A 14,595-nucleotide genomic window follows, 5' to 3' on the forward strand; every position below is an offset into this window, starting at 1 on the left:
GTGAGATGGGGGAAGGTGGCATGCCGCTGCGCGTTGGGAGGGAAGTTGGGATGGGGTAGGGGGAAGGGCCAAGTGGAAGGCCGGATGAGGCAGGCTGGGCTCGACTGCCAGGTAGGAGGGGCGCTGCAGCAGGAGCCCATGCATTAGAGGCTCCGCGCTCCCCTCCAGTAGCACCGAAGCCTGCCTGCCCTCATTCTCTCGAGCTTTTCCTTGGCAGGCCTTTCTGCTCAGGCCTGAGCTGGGAGTCTCACGACCTTTTCCACAACCACACCCACCCCCAACCCCAGTCAAGGTTTTGGTGCAGCTAAGAACAGAGAGAAGAGGCAGTGGGGAGCTTGGGAGCTTTAATAGGTCTGGAAGGTAATAGAAACACAAGGCAGTCCTGTGGGAAGTTGGGGGCGGGAGGAAGGGGGCCCGGAAGCTACCTAGAAGTGTCAAGGGAGACGCGGCCCTTACCAAGCCCGCTGAGGTGCCAGGGGAGGAGAAGGTGGACTCTGCTGGGCCTCGGTCATACTGGAATCGGGGCAGCTCCGTGGGGGACAAAAAAAAGAGAGAGAGAGAGAGAGAGAAAATTTGGAATAAGAGAGGGATCATAATGGAGGGGCTTCCAGAAGCCAGAGGGAAGTACAGATGGAGGGGAGGAAAAATCAGGGGAGGCCCGAGAACCCCTTTCAGGGATCTGAGGTCTAGAAGAAGGTTAGAGGAAATGCAGGCACAGTCACCCTCCCTCGGGGGTTGCGGGATGAGGCGGGGGGCAAATCCGGTGTTAAAGGAAGATTGAGGCGACTACAGGCCCCTTCCCCCGGGGGGGTGCAGCGGGCGGAGTAAAATCTGAGGTTGAAGGAACGGCGGCGGAGGCGCCGGCCCCTCTCCGGGATGTGGATGGGATTGAGCGAGGCTCTGGGCGTCTGGGAGAGGCCACGGGGCATCTGGCCGCCCCGTCTAGTGGTAATGGCCCCCCAGGTGCGAGGCGGCGGCCACCGCGCCGAAGGGCCCGGACGGGGGCTGCAACCCGGGGCTGGGGTAGAGCGCGGCGGTGGCGGCGGCGGCGGCGGCGGGGCCCGGACCCGGCCAGTAGGAGAAGCCGGCGGGCGCGACGCCGGCCGAGGCGGCCATGAGGTTGAGTTTGGAGAGGCCGGGGAAGGGCAGTGGGGCCAGGCTGGGCTGCAGCTTGTAGAGTGCGCCTTCCTGGGCGGCGGCGGCCGCGGCGGCGGCGGCGGCGGCGGCGGCGTGAGCGTGCGCGGGGGGCGGCTGGCAGGCCTGCGCCAGGCCCTGGAAGTCGAAGCGGTAGGCGTAGCGCTTGCCGTGCACCTTGCTCATGATGTTCTTGTCATAGTAGTAGCGCAGCGCGCGGCTCAGCTTGTCGTAGTTCATGTTGGGCTTGCTCTTGCGCTCGCCCCAGCGCCGCGCCACCTCGTCTGGGTCCGTGAGCTTGAACTCGCCGTGGCCACCCTCCCACGCGATGCAGCCGGCGTTCGCGCGGTCAGCCAGCAGCTCTAGCAGAAACTGCCACAGCTGGATCTGGCCGCTGCCTGTGGGGAAGCGGGGCAGTCAGCCACCGGCGGGATGAGGGAGGCTAGCGGCGGGGGAAGAGGTGAGGTGGGAGACGACCTCCCTCCCCGCCGAGTCGGAGGTGGGGACCGATATCAGGGAGGAAAAGGGCACGTCCAGCTGTGTAACTGGGCACAGCTGGGGCGGCTGGCCAGGGAGGCGCTGATCAGCAAAGCCGTCCCTAGCCAGTACCGCGCTTTTGCACAATGGAAACGAGTCTCCCACTAAGGAGGACGCAACCCCGCGGGCGCACAGCTTTATGAGAACTGGGGTGAGAAAGGGAAGCGTCACCTCCTCTGTATAGAGGTAGAGGCGCTCCAACGCACAGGGCTCTCGGAGGTGAGCAAAGGCGGGATATCAGCCCTTCGGCTTAGTGCTCTTACTCGGTGCAGAGCCTGCACAACCGCACAGGGTAGCCTACATAGGTGGTTAGACTGCCACATCCCAGCCGGACCACGTCCAGAGATCCAGAGGGAAGAAGCAGGCCTGCAGCAGGATCACCCCAGCCACCGGACAAGGCATACAGTTGGACCCCCTGCCCGAGGTGGAGACGAGGTGGTGGCTGGCTTCCTCGAGGTACCACATCAGACAAGAATGGGCACAGTGGCTCCCTAAGCGTGAGAGGAACGGCAGCCTCTGAAGTCTCCCCACCCTTGCCAGCGTCTGGTGCTGGGGCTACTCCGGTTCGGCCTCTTTTTTCGAAACAGGCGGGATTCCCAGGGTACCAAGGTGTCGTAGTTCCCTGGGGGCGTGATGCGCCGCTCTGAGGAGAGGAGACCGGGAAGCCTCTCTGCTTGGCTCCCTGCCTCCTCCCATCTTTGGCTAATCTCCAGACTCTTCTGCCCCGTCTGGATTTGGGGGGGTGCTAAAAACGGCCAGGAGGCTTTCCCGGGTAAGTGGGTAGTGAGAGAGAACTCCTGCTTCTCTGTCTTGGAGCCTCAATCAGACGGTTGGAGAAAAATCTTGATAGCATTACCCGCCCTCCCCCCCACACACACTCTTTCAGAATAAAGGATTTTCCTCGAAACTGTCTGTTTTAAATTGAGCCTGCTGAAACTCTTCTTTTTTCAACAACTCGCTCAGGACCCAGATGCTGCCCTCCAACATCATTTTGATCCAAGTCCCTCCACACCAGCCCGGTGAGGAGCTGCCTGGCTCCAGGTCAGGACTGTTGAATTTTAGGGTCAGAAGCAAGGGAAGATTTGGGTTAAAATGTGCATCTGGTACTGAGGGGCGTAGAGGCTTGGAAGCTCATTCCTGTTGGGTGTTGTGTTCCCTTTTGGATAAAGCAGTTGCCAACCTTGTTTTTCTGGTTACGGTAACTTGGTGAGATCTAGGGTACCGACTGGGTGGGGACCTGTGGGGAGGCTTGGCCTGGAAGGCCGGCCAGGTTCGGCTGCCAACATGGCAAAACCGAGGATAATTTAGCCACCGGCAGAGACTGGGTGGCCAACCTGGGAATCAACTGCAACGGCCCAGAGGGCTTGGCTCACAGAGCCTGGCATGGGCCAGTGGGGCAGGTGGATGCTGGCCCTGGTGCTAATGGTGAGTCGGCCTGGAGTGGCCAGGGAATAATTCTCCGGGTCACCTTGCTGGGCGGTGCCGATGCCTTGGGCTCCCGCTGCCAGTAGGGAAATGACACCAAGCACCTCAGCCCCAGCCCCACAGCAGGAAAAACATTCCCAGCTGAAAGGGGGTGGGGCAGGATCTTCATCTGCCCTGGCCATCGAGTTCAACCCTGGGTCTCAGAAGGTGCAGGAGCCAAAGGCCAAATGAATGTTCCCCCCACCCCGAGCCTCCCCACAACCATGCCCCGACCCTCTGCTTCCCAAAGCCCAGCATCGCGTATCTCTCCCACCCTCTGTTCAGGCGGCAGTGGCGCCTGTCCGTATGCGGTGGGTACCCCGGACCCGATCCACTGTCTTCGCCTCCGCCCGTCCACCCCGTTGGCCAGCTCACCTTTTTGTACCGCGGGGCTCAGCGGCCCCCACCCCGGGCTCTTTCCTTCCTTGAAGAGACCGTCTCCGACGGGATCTGTGGCAGCAGGAGAAAACAATCAGGCGGATCGAGGCGGAGGTTGCCGACTTGCCCGAAAGGGCCCCAGGCCGAGGCTCAAGGGGGAACAGGGGGGTGCCTTGGCTCCCCGGCGCGAGGCTGGGGGCCCGATCCGTCCGGCTCCTCCTCCCGGAGCCTGGCCCGGGCGCGCGCCGCGCGGAGCCCCTCCATAACGCCCAAGTCAGGAAACGCGTCCAGGAAAAAGGAAATCCGCTTTCTGAACGGGCCGGCGGGAGCCTTATAAAGCCGAGCGGGGTTTGCGCCAGCGAGCCGGAGCGCGCAGAGCCCACCGGAGAGGAGAGGGCGCCTGGAAAGCTGGGCTGGTGGGAACGCTCGGAGCACGGAGGTGAGGGGCCACGAGGGTGCACAGGAGACTCCCGGCTGACCACAACCTCCCAACACTGCATGCGCACTGAGTCCCCTGCCACACTGTAGACCTCTGCTCCCCCTGCCAGGCTCTTTCAGCCGCTGAGCTGGCGCTCTTGGCTTCCCAGGCTCCCAGTCGGCTCACTTCAGGTCCTCTAAATCTCACACTAAAACCCCAAAGCGCTCCATCTGCCTTTAAGGTCTCCCAGCGCCCTAGACTGCTCAGTTCTCCCAGAGATCCGATTCTCTGGACCGCGCCCCCTTCCCTTGGACCGCAGTATCCTCTTTCCAAGCCCCAGCCCAGACTTCCCGCCCCGGGTCCTGGTGCCTCCAGCCCCCGGCTGGTCCCTGGTACCTGGCAGGTACATGTTGATCAGCAGGGGTTGGGAGGCGCCGCTCTGTCTCATCGCCGCCAGGGCCTGGGCGGTGGGAGGTGGGGGTGGGGGTGGGAGAGGGGGATCGCGTCAGGCTTTGCGCTCCGGGGCACCGATCCCCGCCCGAGGCGACAGCGGGTGACAGGGAGAAGGCGCTGGGTCCAGCAAGGCCTGGCGGGAGGGGGCTGCCCGGGTGTGGCGGGGGATGGAGGGGTCCTGGAGCGATGCTCCCAGCTACCAGGCTGCTCGGAACCCTCCGGGCCCCCGCGCGGGCAGGGGCCGCAATTTCCGTTTTAATTAAAGAGCTGCAGCCTCGGCCCCCCGGACCCCGCCCCCGCCCCTCTTATCGCCCCATCGCAATAAAGTCTCCGACTTGCCGCGCGGCAGCCAAGCGCACCCGGCAGCCCCCCGCACCTCGCAACCCGGGAGACGCGCGGGGGATGGGCCTGGGCCTCGCGCTCTGGCAGGGGTCAGGAGCCCATTTCTTTTCCGCCTCCCTGACTCTGAGCAAACAGGATTGGGGCGGGGTACCCCAATCCTTGGTACCTCCGGGGCCACAAGGGGGTAGGGGGCTCCCTCCTTCTCACCCATCCCCCCCCACCTCACCGCTCCACTCGCCTCCCCTCTCCCCACCCCACCCCCACCCGGGTTCCCGTCTCCAGGCTGCGTTATCTGCATCTTCACTTTTAAATTTCCGCTTCCCTCCCTCTCTCCTGTCGCTGCGCTCCGGGTCGGCAGCCGTTGCTCCCTTTATCTACCCCGCTTCCTCCATCCCCGCTACTCCTCCCTCCTCTCCTCTCCCCCTCTCTGCTCTTCCCTGGAGACCCGATCTCCTTCCCTGTCTCCCTCTTGTTTTCCCCGGTTTCCTGCCTTTCCGGGGCTCCCAGGCCTCCGGGCCAGCGCTGGGGCGTCTCCCGCACAACTTTTAGTGGCTTGTCCTTCCTCCCCCTTTCTAGGTCTCTCCTTCTTCTTCCATGTAGTCCCTCCTCCCATCTCCCTTCTGTCTCCTCTCTACCTCTCCATCCCATCTCTCTCTTTCCCTTCCTTTTCTCATTCGTTTGTTCTCACTAATTTGTGGCAAATGGGTGACTCGTGATCCCCCTTCCATCCCCCCCAACCATTTCTCTTCTATCTTTCCCCATCCCTTGTCATCCCAGCTTACCATCTACCCTCACAACTATTCCCATCCTGATTATCCCAGAACTAGGCTGCAGTTGGCACCTTGCTCTAGCAGGAGTAGAGGAGTTAAAACAGGTGCACCGTACAAGGTCCCCCAACCCAGGGGGAGTGGAAGTAAATACACTCCGAGAAAGGGGCGAAGGGGGGTATTAGCAAAGCTGATGTGGTTCCCAGGTGGCCTGGAGTCTCTGGGTACCTGTGGGGCTTCCTGGCTCTGGAGGGGCACACTAAGGAGGGATGCTGCCTGAAGATGGGTCTCTGAGACAGGAGCCCACCTGCAGCCATGCAGCACCCGGTGACTCCGGTCAGAATCGATAATCTCAAGGCCTTTCTCTCCCACTGCTTGACTTCAGGAGGTGAGGAGGCCTGGGACTTCAGGGCACTTGGATGGAAGTGGGCAGGTTTTCTGCAGGATCCCTGGTCCTGGGTTGCCTGACTGAGGATGGCTGGGAAGTCCAGCTGGGGGAGGGGTTTCTGTGGGGCCTCTTGCATTCTTCACTTGCTGTTAACTCCTGGGGTGTTCCTCCTTGCTGGTGGAGGGTACAAAAATCAGAAGGAACCAAGGAGGAGCGTGGGAGGTGAGTTTAGGGGAAAATGGGGGGGGTAATCCCAGGACCCTAGAGGATCCTAAAGGGACAGGGGTGGAGGCTTCAGGATGTGCAGGTGGAACCTGGTGGGGGAAAGATGAGAGGTTGGGATGCTCCCTAGGAACAAAACTCAGGGCTTTGAGGGAGCAGAGGGTCTTGAGGGTCCGGCCGAGGTCTCACTCTCTCTCCTTCATGCTTTCTTGTCACTTCCCCAGATAGAAAATGAGGAACAGGAGGCCAGAGTTGCAAGAATGGGGAGGCAGCAAGTTTCACCCACTAATGCTCTGAGTGGAAGGCAGAGGCAGAAGGGAGAGGCGCTTAGAGTGGGCATCTATCCAGACATCCCAGCTCCGAGCTGATGAAGGATCAACAGCTCAGGCTCGGCCCCCACCCCCACCTCACTGAGGACTCAGGGACTGAGGGGTAGGTGGGCTCTGCGAAGAGTTTGTGAGGGAGTGAGGGGCATACCGTACTGCACCGGGGTCTCGGCTGCACCAATGGAAAGGATATGACCTCCTCCGTCCCCTTTGGCCTTTGGCTGAGTGCAGCCAATGAGCAAATCCAGGCAGCTTCCCTGCCATCATCCTCGCACCTGGCTGGGTGTGAGCCCCACCGTGTTCTGCAGACCATCAGCCTGCCCAGCATAGAGGGACGGTAGGAAGGTGAGAACACTCGGGCCCAGCCTGGCCTCTGCGCACCCCCTCCTTATTTGCTAATGTGGGGAGCAGAGTTGGACCCGTGGGTCTAAGAAAACCTAGAAGGCCATGCTGGCAAAGGCTGCAACAAATATTAGCTCCCCCAACTCCTTCACTGTACAGGTGGGGACACCTGTAGAGACAGGGCGTACCCTGGCAGGGTCACACTGCCACTTCCTGAAAGCATCTTGCTGGGTGGTCCTAGTAACCATGGACCTTCCTGGAGGGAAGGCAGCTCAGCTTATGGTAGATACCAGATCTCCCTTTGCCCACTGCCTGCCCCCAATACAGGCAGTGCAGAGATGGGCTGCTGGGCTCTGAGACCAGTTTGGGTCTGGGCTCAACTCCAGATCCCCCATTTCCTAGTTGCGTGGCTTTTGGGGAAGTTACATAACCTCTGTACCTTAGTCTATTCATCTGTAAAATGGGGATTATAGTACCAACCATACAGAATTATTAGGCTTATATAACACATGCTGAGTGCTCAGGCAAAGCTGCATATATTTAGCTGTTGTTACTATTACCATGCCCACAAGGGGACAGTTAGGAGCCTGTGACTACAGAGGAACCCCAGGCTCCTCTGGAGCCCACAAAGGTTTGGGGCTCTGCTGAGGCCTGAGGCTTTTGGCCACAGCTCAGGTCAGCCTCCGGTTAACAGCCTGGATTTGGGGTCTGGAGCCCTGTGTTCAGGTCCTGGCTTTGTCACCAATTAAGTGGATGACCTCATCAAGGCTTCTCCCTCTCAGAGGAGCTGCAGTTTCTTCATTGGTGAAATGGATGAAGAATGGAAGCTATTAGGAGGATCAAATGTGACAGGGGCGATGGACTTCAGAACCCATCTAGGTATGAAGCAGAATTCATACCCCACCTAGAACTCTGTCCTTGGTCCCCTGACCCAACCCTGAGATCCATGGGGAGAGGCAGGGAAGGGATGTCCTATAGTAAGTGCCCTAGTTCTTTTCTGAACCACAAGCATTTTCAGGCAGTTCTCCTTGAATCCTCACAACAACCCTGTGAGAGAGACAAGGCAGGACTCAATAGCCCCAGTTTATAGGTGAGGGAATTGAGGCTGGGGGATGCTATGTGACTGGGTCCCGGGTGTTCTGACCTCTGGTCCAGGACTCTTCCCAAGGGAGCAGATGCCTGACTGCACAGCTGGGCCCCTGGGAAATGCCCAGGTCCAAATCTGACTTTTCTCCAACATCGCTTTGACTCCCCTGGGCTGGGGCCATGATCTGGGCCACCTCTCCCCATGGATTGGTCCACCAGGGTCTTGAAAACTCAAGCATCCCTGAGAGACAGGATGAAGGGCCTCCCAAGGACCTTGAAGGCCCTGCCTATGTGGGTGAGATTATCATAAACTGAGCCAAAGAGGGAGCTGGAAAGAAGCCACATTGGTGCCACGGACTCTGATGGCTGCTGCCACATTCAACCCCACCATGGCTGTGGGCTTCTACCACCTGCCCCAGAACCCAGGCTCGCTGTGGTCAGTGGCTCAGGGGTGGCCTCTGCAGCTCACTAGTCCTCTGAAGAGTGGGGAGGAAGAGGAAGAATGAAGAGGGAGTTTTTGAGACAGCTGAGAGGCAAGGTATGCAAATGCTTTGTACAATAAATGCTGGAGCTCAATACCACAAGGGATTGTTATGCAAAGGGCCTAGGGCTTTGCTCAGAGAGAGCACATCTCCTCTAGGAGGCGGTGGGACCTCCCAGCAATTACCCCTCTCACACCCTTGCTCCTCTATAAGGCGGAGATTCTACAAAGCTGGGAAATGGGTGCAAGCTTCCCTTAGGCTGGGTAGGGAGCCAGGGTGAAGATAGAGGCTCGAAAAGGTAGTGGTGGGGGTCAGAGAGGAGCCCAGCAGGGCTGCTGCACAGAGCTAAGGAGGTCCTGCCCCGAATGCTGGAGCCTGGCCCAGGGGGTGTGTGAAGGTTGAAATTCAGCTATGAGCCCTGCCGTGGAGCTATGTGCGCCCAAACCAGAGGATGGCAAAGGAACGATCTGGGCTAGCGGTACACCTGGTCCAAGCTGATAGGCCTTTGCCAAGGAGAGGTGTGGGGCTGGTTGCATTTAACAGGATCCCCTGGATTCTTACCAGCATTTTCATCTCAGACCCATCAGCCACATACATCCTAAGCCAGTGTATGCACCATAGTCAAGGGTCCTGGAGCCAGAGCGGAGGGGAGGGTCGGCAGAGAAGGACCCTCAGAAGCATAAGGATGGAGATTACAAAGCAAGACACCAAAAAGGAGGCAAGAGGGGCAGGCAGGTTCAGGAGCCTTTATTGAGGGTCCTCATGGGAGGCGCCGGGGCTGTGGAGCCTAGTGCTGGACTCTCCGAATGGACTGCAGCTGTCCAGTGTGGGCCTGCGTGCCGAATTCACTGTAGTTACGGAACTCCCCGCTGTGGCGGTCCTGCTCCAATACATACTGGTAGCCCCGGTAGCCTGGGTACTGGTAGGCCACCCACCTAGGCCAGTGAAGGCACAGGGGTGGTAAGTAAGCTCTGCCCGCCCCCCCCCATGTCCTCCACGTCTGGTCCTCCTTTCTCTGCTCCGATCCCCAGCTCCAAAACTATGGCTTCTGCTTTCCCTACATGAATCTCTCCCTGCCCTGTCCACTGCTCCAGGTCTTCCTAACACCTTCTTCATCTTGTCTCCTATTCCCACCCTCCATTGCCCCCTCACCCATGTTTTCAATCCCTTCCTCTACCCCACGTTGCCCCCCTGACTCATTCTCCTATTACCTGCCCCATCCCTCCCAGTCTGTCTCCATCATCTCACTTCCCCTTGCCTCTCAGTCTCCCATGACCTCACTCCCCCGTCCCCTAGCCCTCAATGTCTCTCTTTACTGTGTCTCTTAGCACCCCCGTCACTTTTCCCCACCCTCCTCCCTGGTCCCCACCCTCCTCCCTGGTCCCCACCCTCCTCCCTGCTCTTCCTCCCTGTTCCAATCCCAGGACTCACGCTCCAGAGCTGACTTTGAGGGAACCCACATCCTTGCTGGCCCAGCCCATGGAAGGCAGGGATGGGTAGTCATCATTGAGTTCAAACTTGCAGCCCTGGAAGTTTTCCCCCTCAAAAAGTGTCACACGGCTGTCACTGTGGTTCTGAGGCACAAGAAAGTAGGGGTGGACAGGTCAGGCCCTCCAAAGAGGATACATTCTCAGCCCGACTCCCCCAACACTCTGCCCAGCATAAGCTGTAAAGACACAGGGTCCATAAACACACCCAGAGTTCACTCCATCAGCTCCATATCAGTCTGGGAAGCTGGGATGCTCAGAGGTCCCCAGCCTGGTCCCTTCTATGGCTTTGGATTGAAGTGGTGAGACTGAGGGGGGCTGTTCCCAGAGACACTTCCACATCAGGGGTAGAGAGCATCTTTTGACATGGACATGTTTTGCAGGAGGAAAATCAGAGGTCCTGAGGGAAATCTGGTCCACTAAGCAAGACAGTTTCCCTAAGGAAGCATTGACTACCAATCCCCTGCCCAGCACCCTGGGCATAGCCTCTCATAGGTTAGGACCCAGAGAAGGGTGGAGAGAAAAGTCGGAATGTACAGGCCGGGGCATCAGTGTTTGTTGAGTCTGGGCTCCCATTGTCCCAGGGCCTTCCCCCTGCAGGGCTCCTTGGCCTCCTGGGATGGAGAAACTGGGCTGAGTCAGCACCTGCTTTCTGTCCTCCACCACACAGCCCCAGGCCTCACCAGTAGGGTAGATAAATCGGCAGGAATGGGAAGTGAGATCCTCCCCTCCAGTGTATTTGATTCATTACCAACCCCTTCCCCCCAAACACACACACACAGACTAACCCCTTCTCAGCCTTGATCCCTGATTGAGTTCTATTCTCATGTTAACCTTTGTGACCAGGGTCAAATCACTTTGCCCTCTGAGCCCCATTTCCACACCTATGTATGAGGTTAAGAGCAGTCACCCCACCTCACAGTGCTGTGTGACAACAGAAGCACTCGCTGACATGTGCGGACCTGTGGACGACTGGGTGTGAGGACGGGGCTCAAGACTGCACGGTCTCGGGGCTGTCCGTGGTGCTGATTTCCGATGTTTGGCTTAGGCCCACGTTCCAAAATTTCTGAGACCTCTCTGGTTCTGGGAAGTAATGCCACTCCTACCCATCTAGGAGTTGTGTTTACACCCCCCGTACAGTGAGTGGACAGTCTTTCCAGGTACTGTGGTGGGGCCTGGAGCTAGGAGCTAGGACGCAGAGGAGGAGGGGGAGGGCTGTGCTCACCGCGCAGAGCACGGGCCGGAAGGACAGCAGCTGGTCGCTGTGGTGGCCGCCACTGCCGCTCCAGGCACTCCAGCGAGGATAGTCACCTTTCTCCAGAATGAACTGCTGTCCCTGGAAGTCGGGGTACTCGAAGGCCACCCAACTGGGGAAAGATAATGGAAGCTGCGAGGCATCTGCCCCAGCCTCATTCATTCCTCCCCCTCCCCCTTGCTTTTACAGAACCGATCTTTGTCTCCACCCAAGGCCTTTCCCTTAACACACCCATCACAAGGCAACCCAGCCCCTCTAGAGGCTAAAGACCCTAAGCCGGCTCCTATCTGGGGTTTGAGGGGTCCAGGCTTCCAGCTCAGGGCCCCCAGGCTGGAAGGAATTTTCCAGTCTACGAAGATCCCCGACCAAGCACTCCTACCGCAAGGATTTTGGCCCCTGCAAAGGTAGGTGTAGGAACCCCCCTAACCTGCAGTAGCAAACTGCAATAGCTCAGGGGCCTCAGCTTTCTTGAGGGCCCCAGTCTCTAGGAGACCGGGGTGGGGCGGGCGGAAGGGATTTGGCTTCTTTTGCTAAACGAAGCTTAGAGCCATCTAACTTTGGAAGGGACGGAATTACACTGGGAACCTCTTCAGAGTTCAGCCTGGCCCCACGGAGTCCCGCAAAGGGTCGCTTCGCGCCTTTATCCCTTTAGCTCACACGAGGATACAATCTTTCTCATGATTTGTTTTGGGGCAGGTGGGGAGTTTTGAGGAAGCCTAGATATGTTCCACGTGGCTGGGTCTCTCCCAGCCAGGGCTTACATACAGTCTGGGGAATGGAGGACTGCGAGCCGAGGACCCCGTCTCGCCGCTTGCGCCAGGGGAGCCTGGCGCCCCCCCACCCAGCCCAACCGCGCCGGGGCATCACTCACGCGCCATTTTCCACCTTGACCGAGCGCACCCGGCGCAGGCCTACGCGCTCGCCGATGTTGGTGCAGTCGCTCAGCAGCCGGCTGCGGCGGCCCTGGAAGTCCTCCTCATCCCAAAGCGTGAGGCTGGCGGGCGCTGGGCCCTGCGCGGGGGCGCTGCTCATGCCGCTGCAGACAGGGACGGGACCAAGCGCTCAGCGTCTCAAGAGCCCACTCCCCGCCCAGGCCCGCCCAACCCCGCCCAACCCCTCCCAGCCCCGATGGGAGGTGAAGGACCGCGGGCTGGACCCTGGCCGCTAGCGGCTTTTCCCCATCTCGCCCTCCCCGGCCCGAAGAGACCGCGCCCCAGCACCGAGTATTCACCGGGTGGGTGAGCGCGGTACTGACGGAAGCGGAGAGGCTGCGCGCGAGCTGGGCGGGCGTGCGGGGCTTTATACCAGGCCTCACCCGCTCTCCGCACCCTCTCCCGCTGCGGTGGGGGGGAGCTGAGTCAGCGGGCAAGCTGCGGTCAGCTCTGGTGTCCCCGGGGCAGCCGCGGCCTCTCCCGCAACCGCTGACCTGGCCGCAGCCCTCAGGGATTACAATAGAAAGTGCTGAGACACATGTCCGGCGCTCGCCACAGCCGAGGCTGACTCCGCTTTTTCTTTTTGGGGGGCCTGAGTCAGGCCGAGACCTTCAGGGATAGAGGTACCAGGCCACCCGGTGGCCACCCCGCTAAAACCGCGCTTTCCTGGCTCGAGATGTGGAAGTTCTTCCCAGCGTCTAAACTCCTTTTCTTTAGAGGTCGAGGCCTCTCTTTGGGGCGACGCTAGGGAGGAAGTAGACAAGGCTCCCCATAAGAGACTTTCCTCACGACCCTCAGCCCTCTTTTCCCTGGAGGGTGGGCCATCGCGGCCCGTTTCTTCCCAAGATCGAGTCCCCGGACCCGGTGCTGAGCTCCCGAAGTTTTCTTGCGCGGAGGTGCTGAGAAGAGGCGATGACCAGGACTCGCCGCAAGGCGGCGCTGAGTGCAGGAAACGTAAAACGCCCAAGGGAAGGCACGGATTTGCAAAGCGTTCAGGGAGTGGCTGGCTACCGAACCGCTCAACCTCAGCGCGGCCGGGACCGTGGCGCTCCCAGCCACCCGACAGAGCTCCCAGTTTTGGGGCCTCCGGCCACGACGTCAGCCTGAGATCTAGCAGCTGATTATTGAGCGCCTAGTTCGGGCCAGACCCTCTACTCAGAGCTATTACGTGCGTGATCTCAGCTAATTGTAGCACCGACCAGTTGAGGCAGGCGGTGTTATTGCCTTGCATTTCACAGATGATCCTGCGGCCCAGAAGGGTACCGGAAGGCAGTCGGGGAGGTGTCACAGCTGAGAAGCGGCCCAGTTGAGGTGTGATGGGTTTCTGTTTTGACTATAAGGCTTACTTAGGCTCTTACCCGCAATCCCACTGCCTTGTACGGTGGGGAGGGGGGAAGGTTGGGTGTAGGGAGGGAGAAATTTAGGCGGAAAGGCTTGGGGCCCCAGGGAAGTTCTAAGGAGGAAATTTCCTCACAACTTGCAACAGAATTTCCTAACCCTCATGGCTGTCAAGGAGACACAAAGGCTCCTGGCAGAATTGTGAGTGTTCCTTAATGGAGGGGGTATTCCAGCAGAAGCGGAGGGGTGAGTAAGAAGGAAACTAATATTTTGTTGTTCCCATGAACCAAGTGCTTCTCTTTTAGACTCAACAGTCCAAAGTGGTAAGTTTCGGTGAACAGATGTGGAAATTGAGGCTTGGGAGGTACAGGGCCTTTTCCAAGTCCACATGGCTAGCTAGTGTCAGAGCAAGATTGAAATTTAGACCTTTTGACTCCAAAGCCAGTGCTCTTGCCACCCAACCTCCTGTGACTAAAAGGGCTCACAGGCCAGATGCAGCTGCCCCGAATCCGGAGGTCTAGTTACGCTGGCTTCTATGCTTTCTCCCAACTGCCAAGCTCACTCCAGCCTCAGAGCCTTTGCATTTGTTGCTCCTGTTACCTGGAGCGTCTTAGTCTCAAGATCTTGGCATGCTGGCTCCTTTTTCTACCACCTGGATGATGCTGTTCCTGGTATTTACTGTCCATCACATCACACTATTTTCTTTATAGCATTTATTACTCTGTAAAGGTGTCTTTTTCATCTTTTGTGTATGGCTGTACTGAGTGTTTCCTTTTGTACTAGACTGTAAGCTCCATTTAAAGGGGCAGGGGCTGTGTCAGTCTCGTTTTCAGTTGTTATCCTCCAACCTAGCACAGTGCTGGACACATAGTAGGTGCTCAATAAAACTTCTCGAAAGAGTGAGTGAACAGGGTGGTCAGGTTGGGCCAAATGTCCATGGGGGAAGGCGTGTAGAGGAAATTCTCCAGTGAGAGTGGGGGGTGACGCTTTGCCCATCCCACCGACCTCCCCACCCCTGCACAGGCACTGGGGGAAATTAGAGTCTCCCTTGAGTCTCACTTTTCACTGGTGAGTAATTTCTGTCAAGGATCACAACGTGTGTGAAGGTGAATGCCAAAAGCACAAGGCCCTATAAAATAGAGAGTAAAGCCCAGTTTGGAGGTTTTAAGTCAGAGCAGGGACAGCCACAACCAGGTTTGACTGCAGATGTGGTCAGAGCCATGCGCAGTCCCCTGACTCCCTGT

General features: G+C 58.8%; 2 protein-coding genes across 2 annotated transcripts; both read right to left on the bottom strand.

Moving 5' to 3' along the window:
• Positions 1-834: 834 nt before the first annotated feature.
• On the bottom strand, positions 835-4,379 carry FEV (FEV transcription factor, ETS family member; the record flags this gene model as incomplete). The annotated part of the gene is made up of 3 exons (XM_079924810.1): positions 835-1,532; positions 3,511-3,585; positions 4,328-4,379. The coding sequence occupies 3 exons, from the start codon at positions 4,377-4,379 to the stop codon at positions 943-945; spliced, it is 717 nt and encodes a 238-aa protein (XP_079780936.1). The 3' UTR covers positions 835-942.
• A 4,747-nt stretch (positions 4,380-9,126) lies between these two features.
• On the bottom strand, positions 9,127-12,648 carry CRYBA2 (crystallin beta A2; the record flags this gene model as incomplete). The annotated part of the gene is made up of 4 exons (XM_079924865.1): positions 11,953-12,648; positions 11,052-11,193; positions 9,771-9,913; positions 9,127-9,274 (listed from the first exon to the last, which is right to left on the bottom strand). The coding sequence occupies exons 1-4, from the start codon at positions 12,111-12,113 to the stop codon at positions 9,127-9,129; spliced, it is 594 nt and encodes a 197-aa protein (XP_079780991.1). The 5' UTR covers positions 12,114-12,648.
• Positions 12,649-14,595: the final 1,947 nt, after the last annotated feature.

This window comes from Stenella coeruleoalba, assembly GCF_951394435.1.
Source record: "Stenella coeruleoalba genome assembly, chromosome: 6".
Lineage (NCBI taxonomy): Eukaryota > Metazoa > Chordata > Mammalia > Artiodactyla > Delphinidae > Stenella > Stenella coeruleoalba.